This window comes from Choloepus didactylus, chromosome 11 (genome assembly GCF_015220235.1).
Source record: "Choloepus didactylus isolate mChoDid1 chromosome 11, mChoDid1.pri, whole genome shotgun sequence".
Taxonomy (NCBI): Eukaryota; Metazoa; Chordata; class Mammalia; order Pilosa; family Megalonychidae; genus Choloepus; species Choloepus didactylus.
In genome coordinates this window covers 25,077,243-25,094,673 of record NC_051317.1, presented here as the reverse complement: position 1 = coordinate 25,094,673, position 17,431 = coordinate 25,077,243, and the positions used below count along the sequence as shown (strand labels likewise).

General features: G+C 60.9%; 1 protein-coding gene across 5 annotated transcripts in view; it reads left to right on the top strand.

Moving 5' to 3' along the window:
- The first annotated feature begins 2,579 nt into the window (after positions 1–2,579).
- Positions 2,580–17,431, top strand: part of TERT (telomerase reverse transcriptase) — a 28,675-nt gene continuing 13,823 nt past the window's right edge. For 4 of the 5 annotated variants that reach the window (XR_005210981.1, XR_005210982.1, XM_037799368.1 and 1 more), the window contains exons 1-6: positions 2,580–2,798; positions 2,882–4,181; positions 11,285–11,480; positions 14,233–14,413; positions 14,623–14,802; positions 15,658–15,816. Coding sequence is in view for 3 of the 5 variants with exons in the window: in XM_037799368.1 (XP_037655296.1) it covers positions 2,580–2,798; positions 2,882–4,181; positions 11,285–11,480; positions 14,233–14,413; positions 14,623–14,802; positions 15,658–15,816 (2,235 nt within the window). In the remaining 2 variants the exon portion in view is untranslated. The remainder of the gene's footprint in view (positions 2,799–2,881; positions 4,182–11,284; positions 11,481–14,232; positions 14,414–14,622; positions 14,803–15,657; positions 15,817–17,431) is intronic. The other variant, XM_037799369.1, reaches the window with a different exon arrangement.

Here is a 17,431-nt window from a genome sequence, read left to right as displayed (position 1 = left end):
CTGGGAGCCCCCGAGGTCTGTGGAGCCCCTCCACACCCCCGTGTGAATGATGCATCCCTGCTCTCTCACTGGGGGCAGAATCTGCTGCTTAGAAACCTCTGGCCTCTCGCTGCCGGGGAGGAGACCTGGGGTGGCTGCATCACTGCTGGATTTTACTTTCAGCCAACTGGGGTAGACTGAGTCACGGAGCCACGTCCAAGTCCTGACCGTGTGTAAACGGGCTCTTCGAGGTCCTGTGAAGATGAGGCCAGACCGAACCAGGGGGGTCTCCGTCCACACCCTGGATGCAGAGTCTGGAGCCACAGGCGGAGAGAGGAGCCAGGCGGCCACAGGACGGACAGAGCCTGAGCACCGGCACGTCGCCCTCGGACGCTCCAGCCCAGACCCGCGTGTCCGCCCAGCCTCGGACTCCGGCCTCCAAATCCGGCCGGTGGAGCCTGGGGTCGAAGCCAGCGGCGGTGGCAGTTACCGCAGCGCCGGCAGCCCTGGCAAACCCAGACAGCAGCAGCAGAACAGTTTCCTGGAACATTTCCATGGTTTGCGATTGTCCTTTGCCTTCCAGGACAGTTAACCGGGGCCACGGTCACGAGGGTGTCTGGAGACAGTTTCTGGCCGAAGCTGGGGCTCCTTGGAACGGACGTGGCCTCAGCCCCACAAGTGCACTTTTCTGCCACCGTTTCTTCCACTTAATTTTAAGATGAATTGTGCGTTCTAAGGCAGAGGTTTTTAGATCTTTATTGTTGAAGATTCTCGGGGTGAAGCAGAGACTCACTTTGTTGGAAAAGAGCACATCTTCGGAGGCAGCGCCAAATCCCCCAGCGACAGGAATAAGGGATTCTCACAAAGCCTTCTGCGTGCTTCCTGAACGGAATTTCTAAAATAGCTCCTTGGAATCTATTTACCAGCCTGCAGCGCCCTGAGGGATGTGAGAAGCCTGCCGAGGGAGAGAGGGAGGCCTGTTTAAATGCCACACCCGTGAATAAAAGCAATTTCCTGACCGAGTTTCCTACCTTGTGAAAGGTTACATTTGTTCAGCATTTCAGTGTTTACCAAACTATCATCCCCACAAAAAGTCTCCAGAGACCCCAAGTTTTTCCACTTCTTAGTGATTCAAACCTGAACGTCCTGTGAGGTGTGGATTTCAAGTGAAGTCCCGGAAACTGCCCTGCTGAAGGGAGGCTCTGGGGCCACCTCGGCCCGAGCCCTCCCAGCCGTGACCTCGGTACCTCCCCAGGCATGACCTTGTGACCTTGTCCTGTGCCCTTCCAGGTGGTGACCTTGTCCTCTGCCCTCCCATGCGCAACCTCATCCTGAGCCCTCCTATGCGTGACCTCAGTGCCCTCCCAGGCACGGCCTCTGACCTCGTCCTGTGCCCTCCCAGGTATGACCTTGTGACCTTGTCCCGTGCCCTTCCAGGTGGTGACCTCGTCCTGTGCCCTCCCAGGCATGACCTTGTGACCTTGTCCCATGCCCTTCCAGGTGGTGACCTTGTCCCGTGCCCTTCCAGGTGGTGACCTCATCCTGTACCCTCCCAGGCATGACCTTGTGACCTTGTCCCATGCCCTTCCAGGTGGTGACCTTGTCCCGTGCCCTTCCAGGTGGTGACCTCGTCCTGTGCCCTCCCAGGCATGACCTTGTGACCTTGTCCCATGCCCTTCCAGGTGGTGACCTCGTCCTGAGCCCTCCTATGCGTGACCTCAGTGCCCTCCCAGGCAAGGCCTCTGACCTCGTCCTGTGCCCTCCCAGGTGGTGGAGGGGGTAAGTGGTGGCCCGAGGACAGAGGTGCTGGCTGTCACCGGGCCCCGGCCTGCAGATCGCGCCTTCCCCTCTGTGCCAGTGGAAGGCGGGCAGCAGCTCTGCGGGGTGGCCCCCATGAAGTGGGTAATGGGCCGTGAGGTGCCCCCCTGGAGCCTGGGGCTGGCTCTGGTCCGGGGCCTTGGACAGGGACCCCGGCAGGTTACTACTAGGGAACTGCTTTGGTTTGTTGGTTTACTCTTGGTTCACAGTAGGAATTTGAAAAGAGGAACCGTGGCCGCGGGTGGGGCTGGAACTCCAGGGAACGGGGCTGCGGGGTGCGCTGCGCGGGCCTCCTGGGCATCAAACCTGCGGCCCGCTCCTTACAAATGCCCCTCTGTCTGCACCCCGGGGGCGAGGGCTCCTCGGAGGAAGGGATGCGCAGAAGGGCCCTCTCCCCAGGAGGGTTGGGGGTGCAGAACTCACCCAGCCCCCCGGGGACCCCACCCTAAGGTCCCCAGCCCCGGTTGAACCCGCAGCCTCTCCGCAGAGCGCCCCTCGCTGTGTCCCCAGCACCTGGCCGCGGACTCAGGGCCCCTGGCTGCCCGGCCCTGGGAGGGCGCGTCCCGGAGCCCGTCTGGCGCGACCAGGTGGCAGCCGCGGGGAGGGGCTACGTGCAAGACCCCCGCCCCCGCCCCGCCCCTTCCTCCCCCGGACCCCGCCCAGGCCCCGCCCCTTCCTGCCGCAGACCCGCCCCCTGCCCACGGCGCCAGCGGGAGGCTGCGCGGGTGCCTGGAGCCGCGAGCACGTGGGGGCCCGCGCCCTGCGCCCCGGTCCGGCCCGCGATGCCGCGCGCTCCCCGCTGCCGAGCCGTGCGCGCTCTGCTGCGCGGGCGCTACCGCGAGGTGCTGCCGCTGGCCCAGTTTGCCCGGCGCCTGGGGACCGAGGGCCGGCGGCTGGTGCGGCGCGGCGACCCCGCGTCCTTCCGCGCGCTGGTAGCCCAGTGCCTGGTGTGCGTGCCCTGGGACGCGCGGCCGCTCCCCGCTGCCTCCTCCTTCCAGCAGGTGGGCCCGGGGCGGCCCCTCTCCATCCCCCAGTCCCTTTCGCGCCACCCGGGGCGCCGGCTTACCCCGCCTCCCGCCCGCAGGTGTCCTGCCTGAAGGAGCTGGTGGCCAGGGTCGTGCAGGGGCTGTGCGAGCGCGGCTCCAGGAACGTGCTGGCCTTCGGCTTCGCGCTGCTGGACGAGGCCCGCGGCGGGCCGCCCGTGGCCTTCACGACGAGCGTGCGCAGCTACCTGCCTAACACGGTGACCGAGACGCTGCGCGGCAGTGGCGCCTGGGGGCTGCTGCTGCACCGCCTGGGCGACGACGTGCTGGTGCACCTGCTGGCGCGCTGCGCGCTCTACCTGCTGGTGGCCCCCAGCTGCGCCTACCAGGTGTGCGGGCCGCCGCTCTACGACCTCTGCGCGCCCCGGCCCGCCGCGCCCCCGCGAGCCTCCAGCGCCGGGGAGGTGGCATGGAGGGCCGGCGCAGTGGCAGCCCCGAGCGGGAGGCGGCGTCGGGGCAGCGCGGGCGGGCGGCCTTCGGCCAAGAGACCCAGGCGCGAGCCGGCTGCGGAGCCCGACGAACCGGCGACCCTGGCCCACGCGGACATGGCGCGGGCACAGAGGGACAGCTATCCTCAAGCTGTGACCGCCATCCCCAGAGCCGCCGCGCGCGCCCCCACTTCGGAGGGCGAGCCGTCGGGGACGCGTGGCTCGTTCACGCGGGCGGGCAGCGAGCGCGCCACCGGGCCCTCGTCCACACGGCCGCGGCCGCCTGGGTCCCGGGGCGCGGACGTCGAGACCAAGCGCTTCCTGTACTCGGCCGGGGCCCGGGAGCGGCTGCCGCGCTCCTTCCTGCTCAGCGGCCTGCGGGGGAGCCTGGCGGGGGCCAGCCGGCTCGTGGGTGCCATCTTCCTGCGCTCGACGCCGCCCGCCCGAGGGGCGCCCTGGGGGTCGCGGCGCCTGCCCCCGCGCTACTGGCGGATGCGGCCCCTGTTCCGGGAGCTGCTGCAGAACCACGCGCGTTGCCCCTACGGCGCGCTGCTCCGCGCGCACTGCCCGCGCCGGGCCTCCACCACCCCGGCGGGGCTCCCAGGGCGCGCCCAGGCTGGGGGGCTGCAGCCGGGCGGGGCGGCGGTGGCGGCCCCCGAGGAGGACGCCGGCCCGGGGCGTCTGGTGCAGCTGCTCCGCCAGCACAGCAGCCCCTGGCAGGTGTACCTGTTCCTGCGCGCCTGTCTCCAGCGGCTGGTGCCCTCCGGCCTCTGGGGCTCCAGCCACAACCGGCGGCGCTTCCTGAGGAATGTGAAGAAGTTCCTCTCCCTGGGGAAGCACGCCAGGCTCTCGCTGCAGGAGCTGATGTGGAAGATGAAGGTGGAGGACTGCACCTGGCTGCGCCGGAGCCCAGGTGAGGAGGTGGGTCCAGGTGAAAGTGGCACCCAGGGGGTAGGTGACCCAGGTGGGGTTTGGGTCCAGGTGGGGAGGACACTCAGGTGGGGGATGCAGGTGTGGCAGTGCACCTGTGAATACGTGGGCTTGGGAAGGGGCACTCTGGTGGGCCGTGGCCGGCCTGGGTCCTCAGCCCTCCCTACCTCACTCAGGGTGCAAGTTCCCGCTGAGGTCACGTGGGTCCCCTCTGCTCTCGGAGGTCTCCTCTCCTCGCCCAGCCCTGTGCACCCACTTATGGACTCCGGCCGTTGTGGGCCCCAGGGTGGAGCAGCGAGCAAACAGGACTCAGAAGGCCGGTGGGGAGGGTTGCCAGCAACAGGCCAGAGGTGACAGGAAGCTCTCGGGAAGGTGTGGGCCGGTCCTTCCAGGTCCCCTTGTTGACGTCAAAGTGTACCCCGTTAAGATGGTGCCCCTGCTGTAACAGGGAGGGGGGACGAGACCCATTTCCTTCAGGAGGGGAGCTGGGGCTCCTGCATGGGCAGCCAGTGGGCAGATCCGCTTTCAGGGCTGAGCTGCACACGTGCTGGGCCAGGCAAGGGCCGGATGCTGATAGGCTGTGTCGGGACCAGCCCTGTGGGTAGGTGAGGGGTCATGTGGGAGTGGAGGGGAGCAGCGGGTGCCCCCCTCACTGCAGGGAAGCCCTGTGGTCCTAGGGGACCCTTGGTTCACGCCCTCTCCTGGGCCCTGAGGCGTCCCTCCCACTGTGTTCTCCTCGATTTGATTTGGGGTTCTGTCCGGCTCTCGCTCCCCCTTGTCTGCACACCAGCATCAGGAGCCTTATTTCTTATTTGGAAATGGGGTGCCCACAGTCTTGCGTCTGGACCACCGTATCATCCAGCTCTCCCTGGTGTTGTGAGGGGTGACACGAGCAGCCCCTCGCTGTGTTTTTGCTGTTCGGTCTCCCCAGAGTCTCCTGGGGCGCTGCACATTTCCCACCAGTGGAGCCAGGCCTGACCCTAGCTGTGCCAGGGAACCGCCTGGGGTGGGCTTCAAACCTGCCGGCCCACCGCAGAGACCCCGCGGTGGGCCAGCGTCCTTCAGGCCCCCGAGAGGTTGGGGCCGCCACCACGGACCCTCAGGCCGGCCTTCCCGCGGTTGCGGCTCCTCGGGCCTCAGGGGTTTGGGTAGAGGAGAGTTGGGATTTCCTGATCCGCCGCTGGATCAGGCCTGACACGGTCCTCGGCCGGCTGCTCTGTCCCGCGGGGTCTCCCCAGTTGAATGGGAATCAGTCACCCTCAGGTCGCTGGCTTCCGTGTTCACGCTGTGCCCCCCGCCGTCTGCTCCTCTGCACGGCCACACCTGCCTGCCAGCTGCATGGTCGCGCCGATCCCTGGTCCCCAGGATCCCGAGGCTGCCTTTTCCGTCATCGCCTCTTCTCAGCCGCCTCTCCCTCCCCTCCCTGCTGAGCCCGCCGTGGCTCCCGAACACCTGGCCCCCGGTGCTCCATCCACCATGGCGGCCTGCTCGGCTCTCTGCTGAGCCGGGGACCCCCATGTCCGCCCGCCATGAGCTTGTGGCTCTGGCCTTCTTTCCCCAGTTCCCCAGCTTGCTCGTCCCAGCCCTGGGCCGCATTGCCCGAGCCGCCTGCACCTGCCGCTGAGCACTGCCAGCAGCCGTCTGCAGCCCTGCGAAGCTCCTGGTGTGTCAGGCCCACCTCAGCTCAGCCACTCCCCCTGAGCTGCCTGCCCCCCTGCCTGTCCCCGGGCAGGTGGCTCCCCGGTAGTAACCGCGCGCACATTGCCTCTTGCTCTAGCCGCACGGTGCTTTTCCCGTCCGGGTCTGACCGCATCCCTCCCCCGCCCAGCGGCCCCTCCGGCCTTTAGGGTGGAGTTTGGCTGCCTCAGGGCCCTGCCAGCCTCTTGCTGTGGTTTTTCGCTTATTTCATTCCACTCTATTTGGGGCTCCTCTGTCGTTCCTCTCCTACTCTTCAGTCAGATACTCAGCTATATGTTTTCCTCTAAGTCCTGCTTTAGCTGCACCAGGCTTCGATGTGTGGTATTTTCTATATCAGTCACTTTTGAATATTTTTTTATTCCTTCTATGATTTCCTCTTTGATCAGCTTGTCATTTAGATGTGTTAGTTTGGATTTGTTCTGTTCTTTTTTTTTTAAAAATGTATGTCCATTTATTGATTGCTAGAAAGTCAGCTTATTGAGAATACATGACATGAATTTTGGGGGAGAAATTAACTAATTCTGAAATGAAATTGTTCAATAAGCCTGTTGTGAGTTAATAAGGAAACATAAATTAGATCTGAGGACAGGGTGGGGACAACTCAAATGGCCGTTTACAATTGTTATTAAGATTCCAGCTACAAATTCTTTTAGAATTCATTTATTCTTAATTAGGAAGATCAGTCTACCTCTTTAGCATAAACTAATGCTAGGAGAGATGTGAATCATTTAACTATGAAGAAAAAATCATGCTCTTACTTTAAATTCTTGAAGACAATTCCATTTTTACAAGTTCTTCCTATCATTTGTGTGTTTCAGAATTATACGCAGCAATGGAGGTTTAGAAGAGATTAATAACTAATGCAAAAGACTGTATTAATTCGATCCCAGTATCTACTGCTGGATTGCATCCTGTCCCAAAATTACCAATTTTCACATCCATATTGTCAATTTTTCCCCAAGATTTTTAACTCATTGATAGAATAAAATGATGTATTAAATTCCACTTACACTCAAAAGGACAGAAAGATTAAGTTACTGGTAGAACATCATTAAAAACTGTTTAGTTAAAAACACGGTGTATTTGGATACCAGCGTGCTGAAATGAATGCATATCCACAGGGTTGCTTGTGACATGTTTCCCCCAAACTTTGTAATGGATTTTGTTTTCTTAAAATGACAGCGTCGATGTCACTTGATGTTCAAGTCATTTGGACTGCTTTTTATGGTAGTAGGAAAAGAAAACAGAAAGAGAAAACAAAGTTATACCCCAATGAAACAAAAAACGGAAGAGTTGACTTTTCTTTGAGGCAGTCTGTTCCTTTCATGAACCATGATCTCTCCTAATGCCTCAGGAGGGACTGCTTATGGCTTGCAGCGCTGGACAAACTGAGGGTATAAGCGTGCATCTCGGATGTGATCCTTATTCCGAATCCCAGTGAGGAACTGTTCTAAGCCTAAGCCGTATCCTCCACGAGGACGTGTCCCTTGTCTTCTCTGATCTGCATGTGGTGATAGGATGTGGGGTCAGTGCTATCCCAGGCCTCCCACATTCTCACCGACATTGGGCATCAGTACGTCAACAGATAATGTCAACAGTGAGGCGGGAATCTCGGGAATTGCTATGTGGAGAAGGACTTGGTCTCTGTGGGAAACCGACACAGCAAGGTTGGTTTGTTAGTGATGTCTGTCGTCAGTGTCTCAGGAGCTTCTGGGATGTCCTCTCCAAATTCACAGCAAGTTCCATCTTCTTTCTTTCTCCTGTGTTCTTGTAGCCACACGATGGCATCTGAATAGTCCATCCATTTGAAAGGCCATTTGGGGGCTTGAAGTTGGTGTCAAGGTCGTATCCTGTGCTTGCCGTGGGAGATTTCGAGACCATCCACCACATGACAAACCAGCTCCTCCAGTGGGTTCAGAAGGTCCTCAGCGGTCGGAGTGGAGCACGCTGCTGGAGTGTGAGCGTGTTCCGCCAGGTGCCTGCATGTCCCGGATTGCCCGGGCCTGTAGGGGCCATCGCCCGGAGCCGGGGTGCAGGTCTCCAGGTTCACTTGAGAGGGCTGAGTCAGCAGGGCGTCCTCCCCGAAATGGTCAGGCTTGGAGAGTGCAGCGCCACCTCCCACTTGTGTTGGTGCCACGTCGGAGGACCTCCCAGTGTCCCCTATTAAGAAATGGTCTCTAAAACACCTGGAGGCCAAGGACCGTGCCTGGAAGACTGTGGACATGTTGTCTCCTCGGATCACTGTGCACCTGTCGTTTAGCTGGACGTCCACGTCACACTCTTTTTTTATCAGGTGACCGGCTCCTCCAGCAGGGGCCAACCCAGTTAGTTCCCAGAAGTCGCAGTTCAGCTTGTGACCCCCTGGAGCCCACTGGTCCTCTGGCATGAGATTTTGGGTTCCGTGCATGGCCACGCTGCTCTTGGCGGGCAGGAGCACCCCGTGTGACACCGACGCGGCTCGTCCGACAACACGCTGCGGAAACCCGTTCTGTCCCCGCAACACCAAAAACATTGACTTCTCTCCTTGCCTACGCAGCCGGTGGACCAGCCAAGCACCTTTACTCTTTGGCTTCTGTGGGCTTTTAACGCACGAATCTTCCCACGTTTTGGCTGTGGAAGACTCGGATCATTTGTAGTGGTAATGTTCGTGTCTTTCAGGTTCTTTTTTCTTTGCAGATTGTCTTCTGCCCCTTTCTTTTCCCGGGATTCACTCTTCATCTGTTCCCTATGCCACATTTCTTTTATTGTTCTTCATCTGTGATTTAGAAATAACATCCCACCTCTCATTTTCTTTTTGTGAATCTACACAAATGGTAGGAAATGGTTCTTTTCCTCCTGTCGTCAGAGCTCTTAGACCCATTTCCAAAGGTTTCTCCTTGGTTCCGTCTCCAGGAACCATCCATCATCACTTCCTTCTCGACCCGAGACATGCGGTTCTCCTAGTCTGATGTCCACACTTGGAACTGGAAACTTTCTCTCGAAGCTTTTTAAGGCACCAGGGGTCTGGAGTGCTGGCAGTCGAGAAAAACCTGATTGCAGAGCTTCTAGACTAAAAAAGTCTAGCAGTCACGAAAGGTTCGATTTACCGCATTTACCTGCCCTGCCGGAACTCCAAAGAGCGGGCAGTCGGGCTCTTTGCCTCTTGGGAATCTTCATCTCTTCTCAGGTCGCCAAATCGAAACTGAACAAAAGCAGCGGGTTCTCTGCGCGATGCACATAACAGCTGGTTGTGACACCAGGTTTCAAAGAAAGAAAGTGTTTAATGCCACGCACAAAGCACAAGAGCAGACGGGCTATCAGCCCAAAAATCTGCCTCGAGGCCATGTTCTTTTAATCCACTCCTGTGGGTGCAGACTTCCTGTGGCTGAGACCTTTTGGTTAGGTTGTTTCCGTGGAGGTGGGACCCTGCCCATTCAAGGTGGGTCTCAGTGCTTTCCAGAGCCCCCTAAGAGAAGTCGCGGAGAGAAAGCCTAGAGAAGCTGAGAGATGTCATCCAGAGTTTGCCCTGGGAGAAGCCAAGAGAGAAGCTGAGACAGGAGCCCAGAGACATTTTGGAGAAAGCCATGGAAACCAGAAGGTAATCCCGGGAGAGAAGTGTCATCGGCCTTTCCTCAGAGAAGGTAGCGTCCTGTTGATGCCTGAACTGGGACATTTTCATGGCCTTACAACTAAATTTATGAACGAATAAACCCCCAATGTAAAAGCCAACCCATTTCATTTTCCAGATGTGTGGGATGTTCAATGTTTTTGTCACTGATTCTGACTCGCTGCGTACCGGTCAAGGAAAGTCTGCACGAGACCAAGTGTTTGACGTTGTCGAGCCTTGTTTTCTAACGTGGGGTGGGGGCAGTTTGCGTAAATGCTCGTGTGGTCGAGACCCGGGGTCGGCCGTGGGTCCCTCCATCGGGCTTGTCCTCCGCTGCCCGGGGCCGCCATCCCCGCAGACGCAGACAGCACCGGGCGTCCCAGGCCCTCCCCCGAGCTCGTCCCTCCTGTTTCGCGTCGTGAATTTGCAGTCATCGTGACTGGGATTTTTCAGCATTTTAGAGCTTCTTTCTTCCCGCGAACGAGCTTTCATTTCTAGGAAGCGCCCCCGGGGCTGGCCTGCTTTCACGGCCCTCGGGCTGCCACGTGGTTCTCTTTCGGCAGCCCCTGCCTGGTGCACCTTCTTTCCTTCTTTCATCCTTTCAGGTCACCTTTCCGAGGCCCGGACTCTGGCATGTGTCCTGTTAGAGCACGTGGCCGGGTTCCTACGTATATTCAATCTAATCGTCTTTGTCATTAATGTCAGAATTCAGCATGTTTTCATTTCCTGTCTGGATTTGTTTCTTGTATCTTCCTTTCAGTTTGACCAGCTCTTTACCTGCCCTTGTTCCCTGCCCGTCTCACCGTCTTTGGATCGTGTGTGTTTTCTCATTTCTTGTTTGTTCTCATTCTGTTTTTCCTCCTAATAGTTTAGAAATTACTTACTCTATTTCTGTTCACTCAGTGGTCACCCTAAAATTCTTAACCAGGTCTAAAATAACTTTACGTTTCTCCTCAACATCATAACTTTAGCAGATTTTGACTCTGGCCATTGCCCTCGTTTCTGTGCTGTTTCCCACTAATTCAGCTCTGCGTCGGGTTTCCTGACCCAAGTTGGACGGTGTGATTTTTCTTCTGTGATCACGTCCACTTAGTCTTCACCTCCACCCCCTTTTTCCGTTGTCCTCGTCACTGTCCGTCTCCGTCTCCGTCTCGCGGCCCAGGCCAGCCTGCTCGCTTTCCGATTCTCATGAGCGGCTCGTCAGTGGTAGGGGCCCCGGTTTTCACCTGGGCCGTGGCCGCCTTGGCTGGGTGGAGGCACCTCTGGGCCTCTGCTGTCAGTTTTTGGATGCACAGAATAAAGCGCAGGATGGCCAGGCCAGTGGGCAGCGGCCGCAGTGCTCATGTGCAGGGGACTGCGCCACCTGGCAGCCTCTGCCCCGTGGGGGCCCAAGTGTGGATTTGTCCCGACCCTCCATGTAGCGTCAGCTGCCGCTGTGCCCCCTCGGAGAACACACACTCGCTTTCTCCTTCCCGCCTGTAAAATCGTACCAGGTGATCTGCCTGATGGAGATGCATTACGGCCACATATGCAATTTCAAATTTATTAGTAGCCATGTTAAAAAAGAGAAGTTGAAATTAACTTGAGAGTGTTTTTTCCTGAAACCCAACGTTTCCAAGTTGTCATAGGTTTTACGCGTAATTGGTGTAAACTTGCTAATGCGAAGCTTCACTCCCTCCTGCGTGTGTCTGCGAGAGCCGTGGCTCCAGGTCATGGCCCCATTCTCATGGCCGTGGCTGCCACGCTGGACGGCGCAGATCTGGGGTGGCCGTGACGCGGCCTCCGGTGGTTTCTTGTTGCAGGACAGCGCCCCACCCCGGCCCCCGAGCACCGCCTGCGGGAGGAGATCCTGGCCAGGTTCCTGCACTGGCTGCTGGACGCCTACGTGGTTGAGCTTCTCAGGTCCTTTTTCTATGTCACCGAGACCACGTTTCAGAAGAACAGGCTCTTCTTTTACCGGAAGAGCGTCTGGAGCGAGCTGCAGAGCGTCGGCATCAGGTGCGTCGGTTCTGTGGGCCGCGGGCGGTGAGCGGACACGTGGGCTGCGCCGCTCCCTGTCGGCCTCGGAGGGCACCGGGCCGGAGCCTGAGACCCTGTTCCAGGCCTGTCCGCGGGACCTTGGGGTTTGAGACGACCCTGCGCCCAAGTGCAAGGATTTCACATCAAACTGAAATGATAACACTGGCCCCGCCCCTGCCCGGCTCTGTTTGGTCGTGCCTGCGGCTGCATGTCCAACTCTGCATCAACTCACACGGCGTGGAAAGGACTAATGTCTCCGGTGGTACGAGTCCACCCATTTGATGACCTACTGAGGGAGAGACGTGGGCCTGGAGCACTCAGCTGTGCGGTGACGGGGGTGATTGCTTACAGGAATCGGCCGTCACCCGCAGGAGCTCCTGTGTCTGCCTCGGCCGCTCGGCGGATCTCCCGTCCCAGCTTGCGGGGTGGCGGCCAGTGTTACGGGGCCCTGCGTTCTGGTCGGGCAGAGATGGGGCTGCGGGAGAGGATGGGCCCCTGTTGGCTGCAGTGTCTGTGTCCGGCTGCTGGGGGCCTGGGCAGGACCCCTAGGAGGTCAGGGCCTCCCACACTTCCCGCACATCCCCCCACGGCCCATCGCACCCCAGACCTGCCGATCAGTGTGGGAGGGCTGGGCAGGACCCCGCAGGCAGCCGAGCCGGACATGGATTCCAATGCACAAGCCCTGCACCCCACTTTATAACTGGAAACTGCTAAGAGTGTGACACCCAGAGCGGCCCCTGGGACGTTTGGAAAGGGCTTGGTTGACATGACGGGCAGGAGCGGATGGGGGTGACACTGCGGACAGTGTCCCAGCTGGGGCGTTGGGTGCCGAGGCCCCGGCCGTGTGGTGTCGGTGTCCTGCCCCGAGGCCAAGCTCCTGTCCCTGCACAAGAAGCTCAGCATGCCGGCCTCGGGCGCCAGGGCCTCGGCGAGGGCCCCTGGGGAGAGCATGAGGACCTGAGGTTCGTGGGGGACGACCTCGGCCGTGGCCAGCCGGAGCAGCCCTCCCGCCATGCTCGGGGGTGGGAACGCGGGAGCTGGTGGCGTTTCCTGGGCTGCCCAAGCAGATCCCGTGAAATGGGTCGGCTTTATCCACTCACGGTTTTGAGGCCGGGAAAATGTCCCAATCAAGGCGTTTTCAAGGCAACACCTGTTCCTTAGCTCGTCCCACGGCCCCTCGCCTCCCCTCCTCTGCCCGTCGCCATTGACGTCGGCTTCTGGCCGCTCCCATCTGTGTGGCGCTCGCTCTCTCGCTCGCTCTCTCTCTCGCTCTCTCACTCGCTCTCTCGCTCGCTCGCTCTCGCTTTCTCTCTCGCTCTCTCTCGCTGTCTCGCTCGCTCTCGCTCTCTCTCTCGCTCTCTCACTTGCTCTCTCGCTTGCTCTCTCTCACTCACTCTGTCTCACTGTCTCGCTCGCTCTCTCGCTCTCGCTCTCTCTCTCGCTCTCTCACTTGCTCTCTCGCTCGCTCGCTCTCACTCACTCTGTCTCGCTCTCTCGCTCTCTCTCTCGCTCTCTCACTTGCTCTCTCGCTCGCTCTCTCTCACTCACTCTGTCTCGCTCTCTCGCTTGCTCTCTCGCTCGCTCTCTCGCTTGCTCTCTCTCACTCACTCTGTCTCGCTGTCTCGCTCGCTCTCGCTCTCTCTCTCGCTCTCTCACTTGCTCTCTCGCTTGCTCTCTCTCACTCACTCTGTCTCGCTCTCTCGCTCGCTCTCGCTCTCTCGCTCTCGCTTTCTCTCTCGCTCTCTCTCGCTTGCTCTCTCTCACTCACTCTGTCTCGCTGTCTCACTCGCTCTCACTCTCTCGCTCTCTCGCTCGCTCTCTCGCTTGCTCTCTCTCACTCACTCTGTCTCGCTGTCTCGCTCGCTCTCTCTCTCTCGCTCTCTCGCTCGCTCTCTCGCTTGCTCTCTCTCACTCTCTCTCGCTCTCTCGCTCGCTCTCGCTCTCTCTCTCGCTCTCTCGCTCGCTCTCTCGCTTGCTCTCTCGCTTGCTCTCTCTCACTCACTCTGTCTCGCTCTCTCGCTCGCTCTCGCTCTCTCGCTCTCGCTTTCTCTCTCGCTCTCTCTCGCTTGCTCTCTCTCACTCACTCTGTCTCGCTGTCTCGCTCGCTCTCGCTCTCTCTCTCGCTCTCTCGCTCGCTCTCTCGCTTGCTCTCTCTCACTCACTCTGTCTCGCTCTCTTGCTCGCTCTCGCTCTCTCGCTCTCGCTTTCTCTCTCGCTCTCTCTCGCTCTCTCGCTCGCTCTCGCTCTCTCTCTCGCTCTCTCACTTGCTCTCTCGCTCGCTCTCTCTCACTCACTCTGTCTCGCTCTCTCGCTCACTCTCGCTCTCTCGCTCTCTCTATCTCTAAATTTCATTCTCTCACAAAGGGCTCCACTAGTAGGATTGAGACCCGTCGTGACCGGGCCGCACCCTAACTGAGGCCGCCCCGTCAGTTGTCCTGCTCACAGTGGATCCGCACCCACGGGGGGTCAGGGTTAAGAATGTGTTTTTCTGGGGTGCGCACAGCTCGGAGCCACCTCGGGTCCTTCCGTGTGGGGGTCCCCCCGGCCTGGCCTGGTGCGGCCCCAGCGTCGACCTCGCCAGCGCCCAGGTGTCCCGGCCCGGCGGGTGGGGGCGGGGGCTCGCCTCCCGGGGTCCTGGCAGCTGCGGGCACGCGTGGCCCTGGCCGGGCGGCTTTCCCCGGGTCTGCCGAGCGTCTCCCCCAGGCCGCGTACCGAGGGCCCCGTCTTCCAGGCAGCACCTCAGCAAAGTGCAGCTGCGGGAGCTGTCGCCGGCGGACGTGAGGCGGCGCCAGGAGGGCAGGCTCCCTGTGCTGACGGCAAAGCTCCGCTTCGTCCCCAAACCCAACGGGCTCCGTCCGATAGCGAACATGGACTTCATCCTGGGGGCCAGAACCTTCCGCAGAGAGAAGAAGGTGACCGCGCTTTGTTCGTATTTCTCAGCCAGGGTTTGTGTAAACCCCGTGGTGGGGAGTGGACAGGTCGACTTAGACGAGGGAGCTCCGACGCCACGGGGCGGGGGGCTGCGGTCTCCGAGTCGGGGTCCCCTCCTTGGGGCCTGCTCCGGCCCGAGGCCTCTCCCCGGGCCCAGCCTCACGGTGTCCCCTGCTCGCCTCCGCTCCAGCCGCCGCACTTCCATGCGCAGATCAAGAACCTGTTCAGCGTGCTCAACTACGAGCGGGCGCTGCGGCCCGGCCTGCTGGGGGCCTCTGTGCTGGGCCTCGACGACATCCACAAAGCCTGGGCAGCCTTCGCACGGCGGGCACGGCACCGGGAGCCCCCAGCCACATTCTACTTCGTCAAGGTAGACGGGCCCTCGCCGGGCGACCCTGCCCCGTGCCACCCCTCAGTGTCCCCTCCTGGCCCGATCCTGCCCCTCTCGCCAGCCCCTCCTGCCCCATCCTGTCCCTTCCTACCCTGTCCTGCCCCTCACCGTCCCCGTCCTGCCCCTCACCGTCCCCTCTTGCCCCTCGCCATCCCCTCCTGCCCTTCACCGTCCCCTCCTGCCCCTCGCCATCCCCTCCTGCCCCTCGCCGTCCCCTCCTGCCCTTCACCATCCCCTCCTGCCCCTCACTGTCCCCTCCTGCCCCGTCCCCTTCATTTGGGTGGTTACTTGGGGCCCCCGGGACCCTGAGGGTCTCTGCCCAATATGGGGTGGCTCCATGGCCACTGGGGTGAATGGCGGAGCTCAAGCTTGCTCCCTGACACCCCCAGACTCCCATGTGGCCCTGTGTTTTGGGGAGGGGTCTGAGCTGTCCCTGGTCAGGGCCCAGGGCTTTCCACTGCAGGGAAGGGGCCCCTTCCCGGCTCAGCTCCGAGGGCCCGGCAAGCCCCGAGCCCAGCAGCGGCAACCATCCCCCGTTCCTAACCAGGTGGCCCAGAGAGGGGGTGCAGACCATCCCATTTGGGGTGCTCTGAGAGGTTTCAGGCCTGCCTCACCCTCGGGGCCTCAGTTTGGTTGGGGGACTGCTCAGCGAGACCCCACGGGTGGGCAGCATGTGTGGATGGACAGGGCTGTGAGGTCTCAGGGTCCCCCCAGTCCTCCTGTACCCAGTTCATCTGTGGGTTTCGGGGCTCCTCAGGCCAGAGACTCGGAGGGGACAGGGTGGGGGTGTCCTGGCCGAGGCTCCCACTCAGGGGTCTCCCCCATGCTGCGCAGGTGGACGTGACGGGGGCGTACGACACCATCCCCCTCAGCAAGCTCGTGGAGGTCGTCGCCAGGGTTGTCAGGCCCCGAGAGAACGTGTACTGCGTGCGGCGCTTTGCCGTGGTGCAGAGGGGGGCCCACGGGGACGTCCGGAGGGCCTTCAGGAGACACGTGAGCCGGGTGGGGTGTGGGGCTGTGGCCTGGGGTGTGTCCATGGGGGCATCTGAGGTGGGGACGTGTCTGTGGGGGGTGTCTGGTCCCTGCAGCCCTCCGGCCTCCCTCCACCGGGTGAAGGAGCCTCCTCTGCAGCCTAGCTCGTGTGCGTCCCCCGTGCGTTTTTGCCCTCACCCGGGTTCCTTTGCTGTTTACACATTTCGGTTCTCTCGTCGCCTGGATCTGCTGCTGTCGCCTTGAGCTGTGGGGTCCTCGGGGTCTGCAAAGCCGGGTTGGAGGGAAGCTGGGGGAGTGGAGGGGAGGGGGCACAGTGTCGGCCGAGTTGTGCTGTGTTGAGGTGGCGTCTCCACGGAGCCCGTCGCGGGAGCCTCACGTCCAGCCCATGGCTGCATGGGGCCCGGGTGGTTTATCCCGATACCGCTGGGCAGGGCGGCCAAGGGGTCCAGGTGACGTGGGCAGGGTGCCGCGCCGGCCGAGGGAGCCCGGACCACCCCTCCCCGAGTGGCCAGGAGCCCAGGGCCCGTGGGGAAGGGGCTGCACAGGGCCAGCTCGCTCCCCCCGCCAGGCCTGCTCACGCACCACAGCACTTCACACTTCGCTTGTTGGGGGCCGGCCCCTCCTGACCTTGGAGCAGTGTTGGGGATGCAAGGGGGGGCACCGGAAAGAAACTCCCAGAGCCTGGGGTCTCAGGAGGGGCCCTTCAGAAAAGTCCCGTCCCGCGTCTCTTTCTCTTTTACTGGCTTATGGAGGCAAAGCTTACCCGTTTGCAAATCTTAATGCCTGTGTATTTGCATTTCTTTACTATCCTGTTGTAAACGCACCAGGCTCCCACTTTTGCAGACACCTGGGCAGTGCCACCCACGTGGAGATACAGGGAATTCTCGGACCTCAAGGCCCCGCTTGCCTTTCCCAGACTCTCCCCCAGAAGGTCACTGTCGTTCTCACGGTGATGATGGTCTGCCCACCTGTTTCCAGCGCCCAGGCCTGAGGTCGCCGGGCTGTCCTGGGGCTGCTCTCCCTGGCTCAGGGTCACGTCTCGGACTCGGCTGGTCACTGTGTGTGGGAGCACCTTGGCCTCAGGGCGGCACCCCGAGTTCAGACCACCCCACGGTCTCATCAAGGCAGCACCCTGTCTTCTGAGCACCCAGTCTCGTTGGGCAGCACCCCAATGTCGGGGCCCCCACAGCCTCGTCGAGGCAGTGCCCCGTTGCCGGTCCCCCATAGCGGGTCCCTCTGGTGTCTCTGGGGTGGGCTGATTGCGCGTCCTTGCCACCCCCTCGTGGCAGACGCTCACCTGCACCACCTCCGGGTGGAAGTGCCAGGGGCACACCTGGTTTAGCCCTTGCAGATCTCGGCACAGTGTTTGCCAGATCTCCATCTGCCCTGGGCACGAGGCCCATTGTCTACACCCTCGCTGGCCCCAGCACTGCCTGCCAGTGCTCCCCGTTCCGTCCGTCCTGCTGGGTGTGCAGCACGATCTGTGTAACCTCAGCTCACGGACATGGAGCCTGTCACGTGTTGGCCACTTCGATGTCACACTCATGAAGCACTTGCTGCATCTTCTCCTTCTCTGCGATGGGGCCAGTTTTTGTTATTGATTTGTGGGAGCTCT